The following is a 21,988-nucleotide window of genomic DNA, read 5'->3' as shown; positions in this document are numbered from 1 at the left end:
TTAGACGTATGTGCAATTGCCGAATTCACTCACGGCCTAACAATGGTTCGCGCTCGACATTCAAAACGTACAAAAACTTGATTTTAATTTCTCGCCAGCTAACCATCACGGGTACCACGCCTACAATCTTAATCGGCGTTTTGCAAAAGGTAATTAATTGTAACGTAGTCAGTTGTAACCGTTCGAATAAAGACAAACTCTGTAACGTATGTGTACTCACGATGGTTACCGCAGCTCCGCTATCTATACTTCGAATCGCAAAGGTTTACCCTCGACTGTAATCGTCTCAAAAAACTTTTCTCTGAACTCCGGGTGTTTCACGACTAATATTTCCTCTACTTGGTTTGCGGGCGCGCGTTTCGCCGCCATACACACTTTACGCAGGTGGCCTGGTGTCCCGTAATGATGACATTTAACGCTCCTATCGAGTGTACATTTTGTAGCTAAATGGCTACCGCCACATCTGAAACAGGAAATATTAGAATTTGCACTTGTGTTCGTGTTAGATCTACTGCCATTAACCGATTCGCCCTTTTCTTTTTGGAACTTCGTGGCAGGCTTCCGCTTCCGCTGCATTTTCTTCTCCGTCTTCTTGTCATTGGAGTCAATGTATTTGACGCTCGTTGATCCATTTTGTAATTGTAGGGTGTCCTTCTCCGATAACTCCATCGAGGTAGCCACTTGGATCGCCTTTTCGAACTTTAAGTCCTTCATTTCCAGTAGTCTTGATTGCGCCCGGCTGCTCGCCAAACCGAAAACGAACTGTTTTCACAAAGCCGTTTTCAGGTACGCCCTAAAATTGCAGCGCGCGCTTAGTTTATGTAGCGCGGCCACGTAGTCTTTAACGCTTTCACCATCTTTTTGTTTACGTTGGTGAAAACGAAAGTTTTCGGTGATCTCTAGGGGCTCAGGCGCGTAGAATTCCGCTAAACTTGTCACTAATGTATTGAAGGTAGCCGTGTACGGGTCTGCCGGTGCCAATTTATTGCAGATGACATCAAAAGCCGACGTCCCAATAAAATGTAATAAGTACAGGACTTGTTGCTCCTTGGGTACTTTAAAGATTTTTACCGCCGTTTGAAAACGCTGGAGCCACCTCGCCCACTCCGTCGTGGTCGGGTCGAAAACTTTGATACTAAAATTGCCATGTAATACGACGGCTGCCATGGTCCAAGGTGACCTCCGTGACTAGCGACAACGGCTCGGTTTCTCGAACGTCGTAGAATGTAACGGACAATGTATCATGAGTAATCCGAAATCACCCGTAACGCAAAGGTAATTCCGTACCCGGGGTACCGGCTCGAACGTAGCAAGCGATCTCTCCCGTATCGGGATTGCTCGTGAAGATGTAACATGTCTCCCGGTGAACCGTAATGACGCCACGTGTGCACGTCCTGGCGCTTCACGATCGTACTCACGCGTGCTTCGGATCTGGCCGTGCTTTTGCGCGGCGCGACTCCTTTATCGTGCTAGTACGAGCTTCTCGCCGGCTGTGGGAGAGATCCCATCCTTGTCGCCAGTTCTCTGTGGTGTATGGAGGCAGAGGTTCGCAGAGGAAAAAATGACTCATTCGTAGAGTACTCAAGAATACGTCCGTTTATTACTGACTCCGGATTGCTTCTGGTCGGAGCACCGGATTCGGGGGAAGGTCGAAGCATCGGCTCCGATTTGCACGCCTCATCGGTACTTGTCGCGCCCGCTTGCGACTACGCCAAGCATTACGTTGTGACCGTCGCGACCGCGCGCGAATCCTGACAATATTGGGAACGCTCAACATAACAGTCACTGATTTTAAATGTGATAAATGCGCATCTTGCACAGTGATGCATTTTGCAATATTTTTCTGAGAAATGTAGGCTTCTGCATCACAATTGCCACTGAATATTTTTTTGTTTTTTAAAGCCATGTAAAAAATGAATGTGGATACAAATATCTAATGATATCTTAACAGAACTAAACATTGTACGAAGCAGTACGCAATGTGAGAATCATTACAAGACTATTTTGAAACGTAAAATGCAATCTGTAAGAAGCAATCAGCAATCAGGTGCGAAACGAACAAGAGTAAATTTTAAAAAAGAATTAAACAAGATAAAGGCAATAGATGACAGCTTGGAGCCTGAGGTAATGCAAGGTCCTGGGAAAATAATTGAAAAGCAACAAGAAAATATAGCAATGGATCGCAAAGTCACGAAGTCACAAAAAACACCGAAAAAAATGTCTGTAAGTGAAACTTTATTACGCATTTAGAAAGATAAAGAGAAGAAGAGAGAAAGAAGACATACAGAGAAATTGGATATATTACGTATAGTCCAGTCATTTGGTCGTAAAAGAAGAGGTTACCTGGAAAGTTTTCCGGGAGTTTTGAAAATTGGTAATTTTATATATTTCGATGTGCTCTTTCCGAATTTCAACTTTGCCACCTCGTATCTTTGCCGCTCGTGCCGCCATATTGGAAAAATGACGCCTAAAAGCAGTTTTTTGACAATATCTCCTTTCCGACTCATTCCACGATAAAAACATTGATATACAAAATAAAACTAGAGAAAATTTCCTACAATTTATGTAATAACCTTTTTTCCGTAAAATTAATAGTTTTGGCGTCCGAGCGCCGTAAAGTGTAGTTCAACACGCGTTTTGGCTTAAAAACTCATTTCCACACCACCTTGAGGTAGAGTAAGCGGCGCGTTTTTTTTACCGTGGTATCCCCAGTAGGCCTAGTCCACATGCAATTCACTATTCTAAAATTTAGCGCATTCTTCTTCGCTTCGCTGTTCTTGATGGACCAGGTGTTGCGAGTTCATCGTCATTAGTACTGATCAAAACGTCACAGACCGAAATTTCTTCCACATCATCCGCGATGGGATTATCATTTTCATCGCAATCCTCTTCGTTCTCGATTTTATCATACGTTTGCTCGAAAATAGTCTCCGTTTCTTCTTCTTCGTCGCTATCTTGTGATGGAACTTGCGAGTTATCACAGGTACCACTACAATTCGTGCATATAACGGAGCACTAAATAAATAAATAAAAAAGATGTCAAAAAAGATGTCAAAAAAGCCTGTGAATGCAGAAAGGCTGGGTTAAAGTGCTCAGTTATATGCACGAATTGTAGTGGTACCTGTGATAATTAACTCGCAAGTTCCATCACAAGATAGCGATGAAGAGGAAGAAACGGAGACTATTTTCGAGCAAACGTATGATGAATTCGAGAACAAAGAGGATTGCGATGAAACTGATAATCCCATCGCGGATGATGTGGAAGAAATTTCGGTCTGTGACGTTTCGATCAGTACTAATGACGATGAACTCGCAACACCTGGTCCATCAAGAACAGCGAAGCGAAAAAGAATGCGCTAAATTTTAGAATAGTGAATTGCATGTGGACTAGGCCTACTGGGGATACCACGGTAAAAAAAACGCGCCGCTTACTCTACCTCAAGGTGGTGTGGAAATGAGTTTTTAGGCCAAAACGCGTGTTGAACTACACTTTGCGGCGCTCGTATGCCAAAACTATTAATTTTACGAAAAAAAAGGTTATTACATAAATTGTAGGAAATTTTCTCTAGTTTTATTTTGTATATAAATGTTTTTATCGTGGAATGAGTCGGAAAGGAGATATTGTCAAAAAACTGCTTTTAGGCGCCATTTTTCCAATATGGCGGCGCGAGCGGCAAAGATACGAGGTGGCAAAGTTGAAATTCGGAAAGAGCACATCGAAATATATAAAATTACCAATTTTCAAAACTCCCGGAAAACTTTCCAGGTAAAACTACCAAATGACTGGACTAGTAGCTTTATGAAAATATTTTCAAATGATACAATTGATTCTAGTAGAGATTCAACAACAGACAATGATACAATTGATTTACATCGAGATTCAACAACAGACAATAATACAATTGATTTAAATCAAGATTCAAGTAGTGATTAGAAACAGCATACTTTTTTACACATCATACTTTATGTAATCTGAAAAAGTTATAAGTAGTTACAATATTATCTTACTATTTTGTTCATTATATGATAACTAAAGACTGTTTCCTTATTAATATAAGAAAACATATAATGCTAAAGACTGTTATGTAAAGACTAAAGACTGTAAAATACTAAAGACTATGATGGAATACTAAAGACTGTTTCTTTATATGTGATGTATTACTAAAGACTAAATACGTTATGTATTACTTAAATTTTTTTAGGGGAATCAAAGATGGCGGGGGAGTGGATGGTTGGCCCGGAGAGTTAGAGGAAAGAGAAAAAGGCCTTGAGAGGAGGCAAAGGAAGAGGAAATAAAGCAGTGTGGCGGATCAGGTAGAGGAGGCGCGGACGAAGCTGAGGAAGTAGAGGAGGAGCCGCGGACAGAGGGATTGGAGAGTGGTGATGGAAGAAAATAAGAGTGTGCATTGAGGTTAGGATGACGAGTAAGAAGATGAAAAGACAGGTGGGAGGGTGAGGTGGTGGAGGGGGAGCGAGGACACGGAGCAAGGTGGTGGAACAGAGTGGTGACGTGTGGAGTGTTGGTTGGCCTGGGAAGGAAGCACGGTAGGAGAGATCCGGATAAAGTCTGAGTCGGCGCGGAGTGTCAGCTGCTCCAAAAGGGAGCTGCAGGTTGGCACCACTGCAGAGCGGCGAGATGTGAGTACGGGGCTGGCGTACGGAGCGGATCGGCAGAGAGGAGAGCGCAGGTACCGACGAAGGAGGAGATGGCGCAAGAAACAGCTTGAGCAAAAGTTAAGGCGGATACACAACGCACCGCAAAAATGTTCGCGAAAATGTTTGTGAAGCGAGCGATGGAGATCGATCGATCGAAGAAATGGGTCGATTGAAGGCAAATGGTGGCAGTACAGCGAGGGTGAGACAAGGCGTACGAAGGCGAGAGGAGGAAGAGGAGAGCAATAGACGAGAGGGTAGAGAGAGGCAGGGGTTACACGCACACACGCACTCAAGAGCATAAGGAGGGTGGAGGAGGCGTAGAGTGGTGGAGAGGGAGGAGGTGAAAAGACAGGGGCTAGGGAAAGTTTGTTTGTAAGAGGAGGAGAGCAGGGGAGAGGGAGGATAGAGGAGGGGGTTACGCACATGCACTCACTCGCACAGAGGGTAGGGAAGGGTAGGGGAGAAGTAGAGAGGAAGAGGGAGGGGAAATTAAGTAATAAGAGACGGGAGCTTTGGCGGGAAGAGTGGCGGAGGACCGAGACGGCGCCGGGTGTCCGGTGGAAAAAGCTGGTTGTTCGGGTTAAATATGAGGTGACAGAGGGGAGAATATGAACGGGAAGAAAGAGTTTTTTAAAGGGATGTGGCGGGGGAAGGCGAAAATGTAACTAAAAGAGATAATGGAGAGGGGGTAAGAGAAGGGAATAGGGAGGGGGTTAGGACAATGGGTGGTAAGGAGAAGATTGGATAAATATTTTGGGTGCAGAGTTGGAGCAGAATAAGGAGTTGGCAGAGGGCGGCGAGGAGCTGGACAGGAAGCGAAGAAGGAAGTTTGAGAAGCGACCGAACAGGAAGGGATCCAGCTAGGGGTCAGAGAGCCTGTCGAACGAGAAAAGGGAGGAATGGAAGATGAGATAGGATGGGAAGAAGCGGGGGAGGGGGCAGCTAAGAAGAAAAGGAAAAGGGGTAGAGGGCGAGGAAGGGAGGGAGGGAAAAAGAGTGTAAAAGGCCGTAATGGTCAGGTCGGGTTATGGATGAGAAGTGTTGTAAAGGGTTGGGTACGTCCCTTTAAAAACGTCAATGGAAAGGTTATTTTAGGTGCAGAATTGGAGCAGAGTAAGGAGTTGGCAGGAGGCGGAGCGGAGCTAGACAGGAAGCGAAGAAGGAAGTTTGAGAGGCGACTGAGCAGGAAGGAGTTCAGCTAGGATGCAGAGAGCCTGTCGCGCGAGGAAAGAGCGGATAAAGAGTGGATATAGATTAAGTAGGTGGAGAGGAAGGGTAAAAATCGGGGGTAAAATTGTTAGAGGGCGAGGAAGGGAGGGAGGAAAAGAGTGTAAAGGGCCGCAATGGTCAGGTCGGGTTAGGAAGGAGGTATGGTCTTGTAAGAGGTTTGGGATCGTTCCTCTCAAAAAACGCCTTATAAGCCCTGCGAGGAGAAACAATAAACGATATACATACATACATACTTAAGTTTTTTTATATGATGTAAAATGTTTTATGTAAAGAAATTTTTTAGTTTTTTTTACATCTGATAGTACAAAGTACTTTATGCTAATTTTGAAACAAAAAAATATATTTATTTTATTAAAGTGCATTAATAATATAAAAGAAGCAATGTATGTATTAAAAAGTATTTTTTTTTTAAATATAAATTTAAGTATTTTAAGTTTATATAATATCTATTAAGTAAAATAATAAATTTTATTTTGTGTTCTATAAAAAAAGTTTTATTTGTGCTGTGACGTTGCAGTTTCGCTGCATCGTTGCAGCGCCTCGCCGCCGTCATAAGGCGCGGGTTTCGCGACCTTTTCACGCTCGAGGACGGTTCAATGAGTCGATGCGAGATCTCCAGGGGCATATTATAATCGCATTGCGTTATTCTGATCCTTTTATTTTCTTTTTGTATCATTGCGTGGCGCCGAGACCCGGAATCTCCTGAGAGGATGCAGAGGATCGCGGAAAGCGGAGTCGACGGAAAGGACAGAGGCGAGAAATCGGACGACGGAAAGCGGATCGAAGCGACAACTCGCGGGCCGCCGAGAGCAAAGGAGTGCAGGAAGACACGCGCGCGGCGCGTGACACAGCGGCAGACGGACCCGTAGTAGCAGGGCCCCGGGACACCGGGGCAGGATAAGCTCACCTGCCCTCCTCACACTATTGACCAAATTCCGGGGTGGATGGCCATCACCCCCGGACCGAAAAGGAGGAACGCACAGACAATAACGTCCCGTCCGCTGCCGGGAAGGATCCCGGAAAATCGCCGCGCGAGCGAAGGGCCCATTAAACGCCCTGCGGGAGTCGTGATTGTCGGCCCTGCGCAAGGATACACCGCGAGCCTGCGAGTTCACCCCTAATTGGTCCGCGCTATAGCGCCGCGGGGCTGCGTACGCCCGGGGTGGGGCGCGCTATCGATTCCGCCATCGAGCGAAATTTCGGGAGCACTCTTGGATCGTCCTCGACAGCCGACGCACGCAAAGATTTAAGTCGCGGTATTTTGTGCTTCACACTTAAGTATTTCATACTTCGGAGCTTTGTCGAACTCCTGGCAGCTACCCCTTTCGATCCTTGGGACGACGGCGAGGATTCTCGGGAGAGGAAGCTGACCTACGGTGAGGTTGCCTCGGGTAATTTCGCGTACTTGTAAAGCCACGACACCGCTCTCCGGGGCGCGCTTTTGCTCGGTAATAATCGCGGTAATTAGCGTTATTCGCCGATAAAGCGTTGATTCAGCGATCGACAGCAAAAGCGAGGGGCACCGGAATGGTCTCGTGGTCGTGGGAGCGCGACCAAAATTCGCAAGCTCCTGGAGATCGTGATGGGCGCGTTAATGACGACTTTCGATATCGTGAATACGCCGTTTCTCGCGATCTTCGTGTTCGCAACCGCGTGTTTCGCGGTGTGTCGTAATTCGCCCGGTCGGGGCTTAGATTTCACGCGCGATATTAATTGCGTGAGAGTGTTATTCGCGTTGGTTGAAAAATGTTATTCGCGTGGTTGGATTATGAGAGAATGCTATTTGCGTCAGAATGATTGCGTTCAGATAGTGCTTGCGTTAGGATATTATTCGAGTTAAAATATTATTCGCGTTTGGTTACTTTTCGCGTTAGAATAATTGCGTTTAGATATTACTCGCGGTAACTTCGTATTTTTGCGTCCGCTATAGTATCTTCGCGCTAGTTCTAGTATTTCGTGTGTCATGCCGAATGTTTCGACAAGTCCTTGTTGCGTTCAGTCCTGATTACTCGCGTTAGATTAAGAATTTGGCGACAGATGATTTTTGCAAATGTGCATACGGCTTTTAAAAGTTTTCAGTTCGAGCTTCAAAATAAGCCCTTATACGAATTTATTTGTCGCTGAACATTTTGGCGGCAGCACTGAGCCGGTTGATTGATCAAAAATTTTGAGTTTATGGCCACCATATTGACGTCGCCATCTTGATTTTTGCTAAGGCGCATATGGCTTTTTGTAGCTCTTTGTTCAAGCTTTAAATTGAGACCTTATACGTTTTTTTTCGTCGCTTTAGATTTTGGCCGCAGCACTGATCCGGTTGACGTGGAACGTCCCATATATATATATAAATATATATAAGTATATATATATATATATATATATATATATATACGGGACGTTTCACGTCAACCGGATCACTTGTCTGCCCAAAATTTGAAGCGACCTACAAAGACGTTCGATAGCTCAAAAAATTAGTCTTTACTAGTACTTTCGAAAGTCATGTGTCCCGTTTTGAAATCCAAGATGGCTGATCCAATATGGCGGCTGAAAGCCTAAAAATTGGAGAAAAATCTACATAATTTAACGTAATCATGTTTTTAAATATTGATTCGGTTTTGAAATGGTTTGGTAAGGAGTTTTTACAACACCTCCACGGAAAGTTCGACTTTCCATGCCTGTAGAGAGGGGCGAAAGTGGCCAATTTCACGTCAGGACAGCATTAGCGAGACGCTAAATTTCCTAGGGAGGAAAGTGGTTACTTTCGTCTCGCTATGCCGTCCTGGCGTGAAATGGCCACTCTCGCCTCTCTCTAGGCATGGAGGTCGAACTTTCCGTAAAGATATTGTGAAAAATATTGGGGCGAATGCTTTTTCAGACTCGTGTGATTTGCCGTAAAATTCATAATTTATTGCATATCCCCGTAGAGTTTGCAACCTACTACCAATACTATCCTTCTCCTCTCACTTTAACCCTTTGGACCAACGGCTTAACGTCTCTTTCCGAAAGACGGAGCCCAGTTTTCTCCGCACAAGTGCAATGGGACAAATCGTTTTCAGCGTAGCCAGAATATTTAAAGTGGTCCGGGGATAGGTTTTTTGAGTATAAGGGTATCTTCCGCAGGGTGTATCGGTTTTTTATGTATTTTGTGTGTGGCATTTAGTAGTTGCTCTGTGCCGAAGAAGAAATGGAACAAATCATTTTTGAAAAATCCAGGAACGTTCCAAACTTCAACTAGCTCCCAGATTCAACATCACAGACACTGAAAACTTCTTACCAAACCATTTCAAAACCAAATCAATATTTAAAAACATGATTACGTTAAATTATGTAGATTTTTCTCCAATTTTTAGGCTTTCAGCCGCCATATTGGATCAGCAATCTTGGATTTCAAAACGGGACACATGACTTTCGAAAGTACTAATAAAGACTAATTTTTTGAGCTATCGAACGTCTTTGTAGGTCGTTTCAAATTTTGGGCAGACAAGTGATCCGGTTGACGTGAAACGTCCTATATATATATATATATATATATATATATATATGGTGGCCAGAAACTGCATTTACGCACCGCAAACTACTGACAATTGACCGGATCCACTTGAAAATGGTTGTGCGGGTGGTTCATGGACTGTATATGACGAATCCGATCCCAAAGAAGCAAAATCCAAAATGGCGATAATCGAAATCCAGGATGGTGATCCAATATGACGGCCGATCCACTCAAATAGCGTTTTTCAGACGAGTGTGAAGTTTGCCGCTTGAGCCGAAGACGAGGGCAGTAAATCACACGAGTCTGAAAAAGCTTTCGACCCGAGGTGCACACGATATTTTTCACAACATTTTTACGGAAAGTTCGACCTCCATGCCTAGAGAGGGGCGAGAGTGATCAATTTTACGCCAGGGCGGCCATAGCGGGCGGAAAGTGCTCACTTTCCACCCGCTAAACAAGGAGGTAAGTTGCTACTTTCTTCCCTAGGGAGGAAAGTGGTTACTTTCCGCTCGCTATGGCCGCCCTGGCGTAAAATTGACCACTTTTGCCCCTCTCTACAGGCATGGAAAGTCGAATTTTCCGTGGAGGTGTTGCGAAAAGGGTTTTTTCCTAGGTGTCAAATCCATTTTTATGAATCCAGTTTCATAATTCGAATTTTGAGTGAATCTGCTGAATTTCCAATGATTTACAATACAGAGTGGATCGGCCGTCATATTGGATCACCATCCTGGATTTCGATTATCGCCATTTTGGATTTTGCTTCTTTGGGATCGGATTTGTCATAACAGTCCATAAACCACCCGCACAACCATTTTCAAGTAAATCCGGTTAATTGTCAGTAGTTTGCGGTGCGTAAATGCAGTTTCTGGCCACCATATTGGATTACCATCCCAAATTTCGATCACTTAGCTACTGATTCGTGGTCAACCTACTATTAACTCTAACACAGGTCATTTTAGAGCTGTTTTAATCACGATTTTCTTCGTTTTCTAATAGTTTTATTGAAGCCGTTAATGGATTTCAGATGTTTTGGTCGCCATTTTGGTACCGCCACATTGAATTCCGCAAAGTTGCACACGGCTCTCGATAGCTCTTACTCATAGCTACCTCTAGACGCAAGGTAGTTTTTCTGCGATGAAAACAATTATGGGCAGGCCGGTGGTCCGGTTGACAAATTTTGCCCCATATATAAAAGAAATATATACCATAAAAAAGATAATAACTGAATATTACTGTTTATAGTACTGCGCCCACCATGTTTTTGTAATGTATTGAAAATTTCGCAATTTTCATACATATCATGTAATTTATCAAATGTACTCTGTTGGTGTCGCTGAAACTTTAAGCAAAAGTTATTTTACATGTACATTGTTCCGGAATGAGAAGACAAAAGCTTAAATCGAAAACTTGGAGAGTTCCCGGCCTGTTATGAACCGCGTGAGGCTTACGTGACGATCACGCAAGGAGCACGCCGCGGGGAGATGATTTGGCAGTACTCGCAAATACCGCAGGAGCCGGTTGGCCCTGTCCTCGAGTCAGTACGAATTCGAAGCTCACAGCGATTAGACTCACGTTCTTTTCCTCACGCCCAATCGTAACCAATCGAGTTCATTGCCGCGTGCTCTGAGCGGTGATCGAGAGCTTCTCCAAGCCCGGTCGAGTTGCTACGTTTTTGCGCCTCCGCGACGCGCTTCTGAATCGAATTTTGTAAAAACAACCGCCCGACTCGACGCAACGTTGTCAAATTAAAGCTTGGTAAAAACTTTAAAAGTCTACAATCACTACTGGCTCTTTGCTTTTCCTCCACTCCCGATTCTCTGAATCCATCCCGAAACAGCTTATATTACAAATGTTTAAAATGTAAATTGAAATTACGTATGAAGAAACATACCTCTTTATCAGAATATTCATTGATAATATCTATCATATTCCGAACTTTTGGAATTTGCTGTTGCATTTCATGTTGCATTATTAATGCCATCATTTCCTCGTCACTAGAACTGCGTGAACTGTTTAACAGTTCATCTATGAGCAATAGTTCAGCTGCCATTTTTTTTCTTTATATTTATCCTTTGTAATTATCCTTTGTGTGTAGCCTTGTTTTATCCTTTGTATTTATATTCTTTAATTGTATTTACCTTTAATTGTATTTAACTTTTAATTGTATTTAACCTTTAATTGTATTTAACCTTTAATTGTATTTATCCGTATCTATTCTTTGTATTTATCCTTTAATTGTATTTATCCGTATTTATCCTTCGTACATATCCTTTATACCCATTCTCTATTTTACTTTTTTTTTTAACGAAAAAAATATATTTTTATATTCGCCCTGAACCGCACTGATAAATTTGTCAGTGCAGTTCAGTGCCTTCCACACTAGTGCAGTGCACCTCAACCGAACGTACAAGTAGAACTGGACTAGGGTAGTGCAGCTCAATTGAACACGTTTTTATTAGCACATGTTTTCAGTGCACTGTCAACCGAACACATGTAGATTTTGAACCAGTGGAGGGCAAGCCAACCGAACACTAAATACTGACAGAGGGCGCACTCAATGCGCACTAGTGCGCACTAGTGCGCACTAGTGCATCCAATCGAATTCGCCATTAGTAACATCTAGATTATTTAAAGATTTGATATTTTCGTAATCCGCATCCAAAGTCTCGATGATCAAGTTTTCTCTCGCATAATTTTCAAGCAGATCCACCAGCCATTCTTGTTTCTGGCATCCCTTGACGTACACGAGAGTCAGCGTCTCGTCATTCTCTTCTGTACCAAGCACAGCTGACGTAATTAGGCGTTTTACCATGCTGTACGGCACCTTTCCGTCATGGATATGGTGATTTGCAATCAACCAGGAAGCACATGACTTGTCGGATTTTGTGAGAAGATTCCACGGCATGAGGTAAATAAAGATTTAATGCGCCAGAACAGTCCCGTTTCTCAGTACTGCTACCTCCTTTACGACAAATCTCATCCCAACGATGAATCCTTGCAGATCGACAAACGTTGGCACGATCAAGATGCAACAAAGGAGCGATCTATACCTTATCGTGGTACATCTATCTCTCTTATATCGGAATATTTGCCGACATTGCGATTTACATGAGTTTGCGCACTACATTAGACAGCGGGCAGTATTCGATTACGCGATCATGCAAGATGAGACAATAGGCGGTAGTATTTGCAGGTACATTTGTTTACAGTTAAATTCTATTTGCACATCCACGGTGGCGCTCTTGACAGTACTGTACTCATACAGATCGCACGAACGAAAACTGACACTAAGCTATCGCCCGCTTCCCAAAACCCGTAACAAGGACAGTTTATTGACCTCGTTTAACGTAACATCAGGCATTCGCCACTGTACTTTAAACAATTCGATTTCTGGCTCCGTCGCCGGATTTCCCACAATGCAATTGTTGTCGCTACGCGCACGTATCAAAATTAATTCGTGACGAGCGTTAACAACAACGCGTTTGTAATCCTCGCAAAAGCCCAGCAACATCTTGAGCGGTACGCAAAAGTTAAAGTATCCTTCCGGTATGCTCGATGTAACGTCCCATCCAGCATTCCGCATGATCTGAGAATCACCATACGATAGCGATACGTAGTTCTTGAGGATACTGGTTATGCCAAAGTTTCTGTTGCGATCAATCTCCACACCGTTGAGCTCGTATCGAATCTCATTGAACATAAACGCTGCGCAATTATTTACAAGCGTTGTCTCAGACTCGTCATTTCTTCTCTTTATTATCAATCTTATTTCGACGTAGAGAAAGTTTTCGCACGGCAACGTGTATAAATCTTGCTGCTGTATGGGTATTCTTATCTCATCGTTGTGTCCAAACATTGTGTTGGCGTACGGATGAGTTTCAATCTTGACGACACTATTGTCAAAGATCGGTTCACCTCCAATGTTTAAGATATTAGCCATTTCGTATGACGAAACCCAATAATTTAAAAAATTCAACGTTCGACGCAGTGAGTTTCTTCTTTGGCGACCGGATTGTCTCTCTAATTTTGTTTCTAGTCTGTTGCACCTTCTCCACTTTGTTCGGTACGAGCATCTCACGTTACCACAGTTATCTTCGCACATGCAGTCTAACGGTGATCCCTTCTCCGTGAAAATCAATCAATCGACCGTCCTGATCCACAACGCGAATCGTTAGGTCAGTAATGCTCCGTACGATGATCGGAAAGTAAATGATCTGTGCCGGCGTTTCCGATATCTTATATCCCGGTGGCACACTCGGTGAAAACTCGTGTATTGTGTGCACGTACTTGTCGTTGCTGTACGCGCCCGCGGTCACGTTACACTCTATGCGAATAATGTTTACGCTGATGATATTTATCGGTACGTCCGATTCGTGCCATTGTCGCGGCTCCAGCATGCAATTCGCTAAAAATCCCAGCACCGATCCAATGTTGTTCGGTTTGGTGAAATTTACCCGATAAGCACATTTGATCTCGCTCTTCATCGTATTGTTGTTGGCTCGAATAATCAACGGATACTCTTCATCTTTGCCGACATGTTTCTTTTTCGCAACATTATTGGATTGGTCCAATTGTAAAATTGATTGTTTCAGGTACGTGTCTATATCATGCAGTTCGTACGATTCTTCGGGAACGGTAATCTCCTTATCATCAAAGTAGAATTTATTTTTCGAAAAATTTACATTCGGTGTCGTGTAATAGGTTTCAAAATCTGTTAGACCGAGCTCGTAATTGCCATCGCTCAAATCTACGGTGGGAAAGTAGCCTTCCGGATGCTACTCTTGCCGGTGAGCGTAAATGTCAGTGACATGTTTGAATAAATACTGAGTTCAAACAGTGCAACGCCAGTCTTTAAATTGATCGTCAACCGTTTGTAGAAAGCGCAGACACAGTTGTCCACAATTGCTCTGATCGTATTGTTGATAAGATATGCGATTGTACTCGATTTGCATCACGTTGTTCTTTAGATACAGCATAAATTCTCTCAGTGGTCAAAGATTGCCATAACTGTCGAATGGCTCGATCTCCCTTTTTCGCGTATGCCACCCAGTGAGTACCCGGTCCCTCAGCGTTATCCAAATTCACGATACCACTCTCGTTTCAATACACTCCCCCTGTCAGTAAGGTAGTACGCATGAAAATACTTCTAAAATACGGAATGCGCATACGCTTTGCAAGTTGTTGCAGTTGTACGTTGGTAGTTATATCCTTGGGAATTTTTAGTGTTTTCTTGACATTTTTTTTTTACTCGAGACTCCATGCCCGCGTTTGTATGAAGCCAGATAAAGTATGTGACCTTCCATGGCGCAATTGTGTCGTTTCAGTTCTTCCAGCTGACGCCGCGCGGGTTTGTTACCGTTCACGGTGTTTGCGACTCCCGCCGCTCCGAACGAACCGAGAACTCCCAACAACGGTAGAATCGGCAAGATACCACCGTGTTTCGCTACCGGAAGTATCTGTTTTTTCGGATCCGCTCTTTTCTTCGTCTTCGTCTTCATTTTCAAACCCATTCCGAGCTTCCGCTTGGTCTTCATGGCCACCAAGACGGCTGTAGCTGCAGCTCTTTCGCAGAGAGTCGAGTCTTTCGCGATGACACGTCCTAGCGCTCTCTTGGCGAGTATCTTGTCCGCCACGTGTCTCTCGGTGAGATCGTTGCTCCGAGAATAAGCTATGTCGTGTTCGTGACATGCTGCGTCCTTTTTCTTCTTGTAGTGCCACACGCTTAATGTAGCATGTAGGCGTTCACGTGTTCATTGACATCATGACGTTCATATCCTCGATTTGGCTAAAATTTTACGTACGTGCAGTGCTTAAAAAGAAACTCTTATGGACCAAGCCGTAGGACGCGCTTCTCAAGCGTCTTTGAGAAAAAGCGATTTGAATATTTGCGTGCATCACTAGTAGCTTGACAGTGCACGAATCTCCAACCGAAAGTGTGGCGCAGCGGGCACGGCGCCGCGGCGCCTGCTTTATAAGCGTGAGATCGCTTTTTTTTTTTTTTCAAAGAGAGTGAGAGAGAAAGAGAGATGTTTACTGTTATGATCGGGTCGTATATCCTTTGTTGAACCAAAGGGAGACAAAGCGCCAGCTGCTCGACGGTTTAGGGACTCCAAAGCAAGTGTCATTCCACAGTTCATAGTTAGCTTTCGGAATAGCAACACGACAGCAAAATGGAGTCAGTGCCCGGTTCGTCAACAACACCGGACAGTGAAGTGTACGATAATTCGCTGCATAATGATGTAGCGAAAACACGGTTAAAAGATGCAGTGGTGTATTTCGAACAGCTTCTTCTCGAAAGTGACCTTATCGCGACGGAATCGTCTTCTTCAATTTCTCAAGAAGCAATGTTAATCGGAGAAGAACTGTACCATGGTGCTGTCGAAATGCTTGATGAAAAAAAGCTAATAACGGATGAAGAGCTTATTTTACTGCACGAGATTGACGAAGAGAATGTTTTCCACGAGGTTGATGAGGATGACGAGAATTTTGTAGTGGAGGAGGAAAAGAAGAAGGCGGCGGAATATATTGATCTCGAGTACAAAATCAAAGTCGTGAATATCGCAAAGCAACATCCTAAATAGAGTTTAAGAACCTACAAAAAAAGGTTGTTCACGTTCGAAACCTACAGAACTTGAAAAGATGGGAAGAAGATATTAAACATGGAGGAACAAAGATCGATAAATATTCTACCATCGATTCTTGGACCTATGATCGTTTTGTCGAGGCTCGAGAGAACAGCAATTCACTACGAGAAATTTGCAGCAATGGGCTTTATCTGCAGCAAGTCAATTCACCAACTTCAAGTTTAAAGGAGATTGGTACAATTCGGTTTTAACCGACTTTTGACAGTATATTCTGATAGATCATGGCATACTTTCTTTGTAAATTTTTTGAATTTTTGCGATATCTTCAAAATTGAAGAAAATATAGTACACGAAAATGCTGTGACGTCATAGTGTCGCTGCAAAATCTTTTGAAGTTGCCGTCATCAAAGAAACTTTAGCAAGCTATAACTTTCTCAAATTTAGTTTTTTTTTAATTCAAAAAGTACTAAAAATTGGCTTAGATTCTCTACATTAATTATGGATACCGCTTAATAAAAAAATTTACGTTAGAACCGAATTGCTAATCCGCTCCAGCACCCCGACGCCTCATCTCCGACGAGCTCTTTGGCTTACCCCGAACCTGTCTGACGTCATTCGCGTACTGGGTCGGTTGCTGCTGGTATCAGTATCAGCCGCCTAACACTTCGCGTCGCTCACATCAACGCGCGTTTACTATATATATTGCCCTACTTTACACTGGTTAAAGATCTTATAGCCTAACATCAACTTGATATTCTGGCGATCGGAGAGACTTAGCTGCGAGACGTGATCGACCCTAAATTTATATATTAATAACTCTCTCTCTTTCTCCAGATTGACCTTGGTGCCCCTCCTCCTAGCACACTCGTGGATATCGTCGCTGTCTCTCTTCGCCTGACACACAGATGCGTAGCTGTATTTACCGTACCTGCGTTTACCATCCTCCTCGCTCACCTGTCTCCAATATGCATTACATTGAATCGCGCTTGTCTCACATTGCGTGCAGCGCCGACGAGATTGTGTGTATGGGCGACTTCAACATCGACATGCTCCGCCCCAACGAACTTAACGCTCGACTGTTATGCGACATAGCATCGAACCTCTCTCTTCGACAACTCATAGAGTTGCCAACGCGTCTTACACAGAACACATCATCCATTCTTGATTTTATCACGATCTCGCATAGTGTGGAGGTGGTCGACTATGGAGTCGGAGAGAAACTCGATATCAGCGATCATTTCATGGTCTGGGCGATTCTGAAGATAGCTCGATCTTGTCACAAGGCCCGCATTACCCTCTCTCGCAACATCCACGCCATTCCGACATTTCCTCTGAGTTACTCAAGACTGACTGGTCACCTGTGTTCGGCGCGGCGCATGTTGATGAGATGGTCGCTTATTTCACATCCTCCATAATGTCCGTGTTTAATCGTATCTCGCTCCGCTGACTCTTAAGAGCGCGTCACGTCCGCCGGCTCCGTGGCTCAACACCGCCGTCAGAAAACTAATATCTCTGAAGCGTCGTGCCCTTTTTCGTTATAGGCACACTCGGTTCGAACACGACTGGCATCGTTATAAGCAACTTCGTAACGAGGTAAACTATGCCATACGCCGTGAAAAGGAGGCTTATCTTACAAATTCTCTTTCATTTAACTCTCCTCGTCAATTCTGGAGAAATCTCTCAGTACTTGGAGGAACAGCATCTCCCTCGCATACCTTACCCTCCCATCTCCTTGATTCTTGTTGTGTAGGGGGCTGGGGTTCAGAAATGAATCACTAGCAGGATACTAATACGTCCGTTTATTGCTAGCTCCGTATTGCTTCTGGTCGGAGCACCGGAACAAGGAGAGGGCCGGAGCACCGGCTCCGATTCGCGGTTCTCGCACGCCTCACCGGTACTTGTCGCGCCCGCTCGCGACTACGCCAAGCACTTCGTTGTGGTTATCGCGACCGCGCGCGATTCATGACATTTTTGGAATCGCACAACATAACAATCCTAAACTTATAAATGATCATTTTCTTGATTCTCTTCCCTCCTCCTCCTGCTTTCCTCAATGTCTCGAACCTCTTCTCCATATTTTGAATTACTCCCTCTCCTCTCATACTTTTCCTTTCTCATGGAAACACGTAGTTGTTCTCCCCATTCCCAAAATCTCGCGACCCCTCCACTTTCTCCTCTCTTCGCCCCATCTCTCTTCCCTCATTTCTCTCCAAACTCCTTGAGCGCATATGTTTCTTGCAACTATACGCATTTGTCAACAAAGCAAAGATAATTCCGGAGTGTCAGTTCGGTTTTCGTGGCATGCATAGCACCACGACTGAATTTCTCCACCTCTCCGACTCCGTCCTGTGGGGTTTCGACTCAGGGTGCCTCACTGCATTAATTACTTTAGATTTCACGAAGGCATTTGATACGATCAACCCTTATCTTTTTCTGGCTAAGCTCAAGTACTATGGCTTATCTCCTTCAACCTTGTCCTTTATACAATCGTTCCTAACAAATCGCTTGCAGCGCGTCCTTTTATATGATCCCTTGCCTATTTTCTCCCCTTCTCGCGCTGTTCTCTCAGGCATACCTCAGAGTTCCGTGCTCGGTCCTTTACTATTCATAATTTTCATCGCTGATCTGTCCTCCACTCCTTTTTTCGCCGAACTTCTTAAATATGCCAACGACGTGATTTTTCGCAAATTATTCCGTCTATCTGATGTCTCTTCTACCATTGCTGCATTAAACAGCGACCTTAAAGTGGTAGTTAAATGGGCATCCTTCAATGGACTGCATATTAACCCTTCCAAATCCTCGCTTCTTATTGCCGGTTCTTCAGTGCTGTTATCTCAGCTTCAATCTTAATCTTTCGACCTTTATCTAAACTTCGTACCCATACCTCTATCATCCTCAATTTACATACTCGACGTTCACATCGACTCTTCCTGGTCGTTTAAACAGCACGTGGACGTAAAATGTCGAGCTGCCTTCGCTCGGCTTCGTCTTCTATATCCTTTCCGGCACATCCTCTCCACTTCTCAAAAGCTTCATATATCCCAATCGCTTGTCATCTCACTTTTTAACTACACCGACGTCGTTTATATTCCAGCACTTAACCAGCAACTGTTAAATCGTATCCAATATATTCAAAATTCATGTCTCCGCTTCTCCTAAAGTGTCCAAAAATTTGACCATATATCCCTACTTTATTCTAACTCCCGTAGGGTAAAAATCCAACAACGTTTTGCGCTTCACCTCTGCTGCCTGGTTTTCCGTCTTCTTTACTCTAATACTCCTCCTTACCTTTGACGTCTCTTGCATCTGAACTCCGAGCTCCATGCCGTTAACGCCCCAAATACTCGTTACCCCGACCTTCTTTTCTTTCCATCGTATCACTGCCAAGTTTCGCGCTTCTTTCTCCTACTGTGCAGTCAAATATTTCAATGACCTTCCCTCTACCATAAGATCCTTAACCTCTTTGTCTTCTTTTCGTACAGCTACATCCACCTTCATTTCATCGACTGCACTTCCTGTCAGAAATGCATCTCAACCTGCGCATCACTGATTGCTTGCATAGTATGTCGTGTCTGCTAATGCGCACACATGCGAGTGTGTGTGCGTGCGTATATGTCTATGTGTTACTGTGTGTGTTATGACGACGACGAGTCCTCTCGGTCTCGCCCGCCGAGAAGGAGCGCGCCGTCAATTTCTCGAAATTTCAAAAATCTATATTTCACTGCAAGCTGAAAGTGTTAAAGGCTGTTAGTCACGTATGGTAGCTCGACCAGATGTAATTTCCGGCGCTCGATATGGGCGCCAGGTGCGATTACTCGCACCACGTTACGCGAAATCCAAGCCAATTATCTCAGGCGTGAGTTCGATAGGCGATCGCAGTTAGATCTTGGGGAGGAGGAGAGGGAGCGCAGCGCAATCAACACAAATAATGTAACAAGTGCAATATATTCTTAATTAGAATGGAAGGCATGATAATGGAAATAGAGAATATAAGAACAAATAATATCCCGGTTCGAATAGAGTCGATTACGGTGCCCGCAAAGAAATCGAATAGAAAACATAAACATAACCGAATCGGTTCCGGTCGCAATACGTCCCGCCACGAATTTCGCGGTAACGGAAAAATGTCTGAGTAATACAAAAGATACCTTGACGCGTGATAGAGTTCTTCCGTAGCCCTCGGCAGGGAAACAGGTAGATTGTATAATGGAAGGAAGGGGTGTCGGAAAAGAGTGTTGTGAGAATGAGTAAGGGTGGAGGGTAAAAAGAAGGAGTAAAAGAGGCTGAAAGGAGGTAGAGTGAGTGGAGGTAAGGGTGAGAATGAGGAGGGATGCTAGGAATCCGTTGGAGAAGAAGAGGCCTGGAAGGAAGAGGTTAGGATAATGGTGTGATTTTGGAGGGAGGATGCAGACAGAGGAGTAGGTCCAAGACGGGAGAAGACGGAAGAGAAAGTAAAGAAAAGGAAGATGGAGGTGCACCAAGGAGGCTTGCTTGCCGGGCCTGACGGCGCGTGGAGGCGCCGGAACGGCCGTGAGGGTGAGCATGCTCGGAGGGACGAGAGGAGACCAGGGAACCGGCTAGTCGGCAGCACATGTTACAAGACGAGGGAGTCGAGTGAGATGACAACATGGAGTATCGATCGGGCGATCGATCGATCGAACGCGAGACGGAGGGATTGCTGATAGTGGCGCGGCTGGTGAGGAAAGGAGCTGTGAGTCGGCGCGACGGATCGATCGATCAAACGATGGAGGCAAGTCGAGGGCTGTGGAGAGTAGGACGGGTAGCCGGCCACGTGGACGGGGGAGAGAGAGAGGAAGAGAAAGCGAAGGAGGAGGGATCGAATAAGGAGAGGAGAAGCCGAGCGCGCGTGAACTGAGAAATTGGCCGACGCATGGCAAAAAGACGGAGAGAGGTGGCCGGGGGGGAGAAGGGAGAGAGGGGAGCATGGAGAGTGAGAAGTGTGGAGCGAAGAGGGGCGAAAAGAGAACGTGGAGAGCGAAGAACGGTGAAAGGATAGAGGAGGAAAAGGACCGAACGGAGGGCAAAGAGAGGAGAGCGGAAAGGTGAGAGTGGAGAGAGGGGAGTAGAAACGAGCGGGAGGAGGGAAGAGAGGCAGGCAAGCGAGGAGGGGGAAGGGAAAGTGGTGAGGTAGGATGAGGCGAAGAACAGGAGGGCAGCTTTGGCGGGGTGAGTGGAGGAGAACCGAAACGGCGCCGGGGGTCAGATGCCGAGCGGGGTGGCACTACGGCGAGACGTCGAGGCGGCGGTTAAAGACGAAAGGTGTATTACTCGAGAAAGCTGGTCTGGTGGTCTGTTTGGGTAAAATAAGAGGGGGTTTCTTTAAGGAAAGGGAGTAAGGAGGGGGTTAAGATTGTGGGTTGTAAGGAGAGGTTTGACAAAGTTTTGTGTGCAGAATGGGAGCAGGACAAGGAGATGGCAGGATGCGGAGAGGAGCTGGATAGGAAGCGAAGGAGGCAATAGGAGAGGCGTCTGAAAAGAAGAGAGCCCAGTTAAAGTGCAGAGAGCCTGTCGTGCGAGGAAATGGCGGACAGAAGTAGGGCGGAAAAGAGGGAAATGAGAGGGTGGGGAGTTTAAAGCGTGGAAGGGAGGGAGGTAATGTAGTGTGTATAGGGCCGCGATGGTCAGGCCGGGTTAGGAAGGTGTATGTTTTGTAAAGGGTTGAGTACGTCTCTGAAAAACGCCAGTAAGAGGATGTGTAAAAATTTGTGTAAAATTTGTTGTGAGGGAGAAGGTTTGTCATGCAAGGAAGGAGACGATGACGCCAGAGAGTGGAGACGGAACGAGGAGAGGGAGGAATGGGGAATGAGATCAGGGTAGAGGGCGAGAAGGGGAGGGAGGAAAGAGTGTAAAGGGCCGTAATGGTCAGGTTTGGTTAGGAAGGTGTATGTTTTGTAAAGGGTTAAATACGTCCTTAAAAAACGCCAGTTTAGGTTAAAAGAATGTGTAAAAATTTGTGTAAAACTTGTTGTAATAGTTTGGGTACGTTTCTTATAAAAACGCCTTGCAAACC

The 21,988-nt window shown here is 44.8% G+C and overlaps 2 protein-coding genes across 2 annotated transcripts; both read right to left on the bottom strand.

Annotated features, from left to right (window-relative positions):
- Window positions 1-243: 243 nt before the first annotated feature.
- Window positions 244-1,803, bottom strand: LOC139817655 (uncharacterized). The gene has a single exon (XM_071785899.1). It carries the CDS (start codon window positions 712-714, stop codon window positions 244-246), a length of 471 nt encoding a protein of 156 aa, XP_071642000.1. The 5' UTR covers window positions 715-1,803.
- A 10,862-nt stretch (window positions 1,804-12,665) lies between these two features.
- On the bottom strand, window positions 12,666-13,313 carry LOC139817860 (uncharacterized). Its single transcript, XM_071786143.1, has one exon. It carries the CDS (start codon window positions 13,311-13,313, stop codon window positions 12,666-12,668), a length of 648 nt encoding a protein of 215 aa, XP_071642244.1.
- Between the last annotated feature and the right edge of the window lie 8,675 nt (window positions 13,314-21,988).

This window comes from Temnothorax longispinosus, chromosome 8 (assembly GCF_030848805.1).
Source record: "Temnothorax longispinosus isolate EJ_2023e chromosome 8, Tlon_JGU_v1, whole genome shotgun sequence".
Classification (NCBI taxonomy): domain Eukaryota; kingdom Metazoa; phylum Arthropoda; class Insecta; order Hymenoptera; family Formicidae; genus Temnothorax; species Temnothorax longispinosus.
The sequence above is the reverse complement of the archived record's forward strand: the minus strand, read 5'-3'. Positions and strand labels throughout refer to the sequence as shown.

Bases quoted from the DNA above. Each gene is read 5' to 3' on its own strand.
- LOC139817655 (XM_071785899.1), bottom strand. From the start codon at position 714: ATGAAGGACTTAAAGTTCGAAAAGGCGATCCAAGTGGCTACCTCGATG.
- LOC139817860 (XM_071786143.1), bottom strand. From the start codon at position 13,313: ATGGCTAATATCTTAAACATTGGAGGTGAACCGATCTTTGACAATAGT.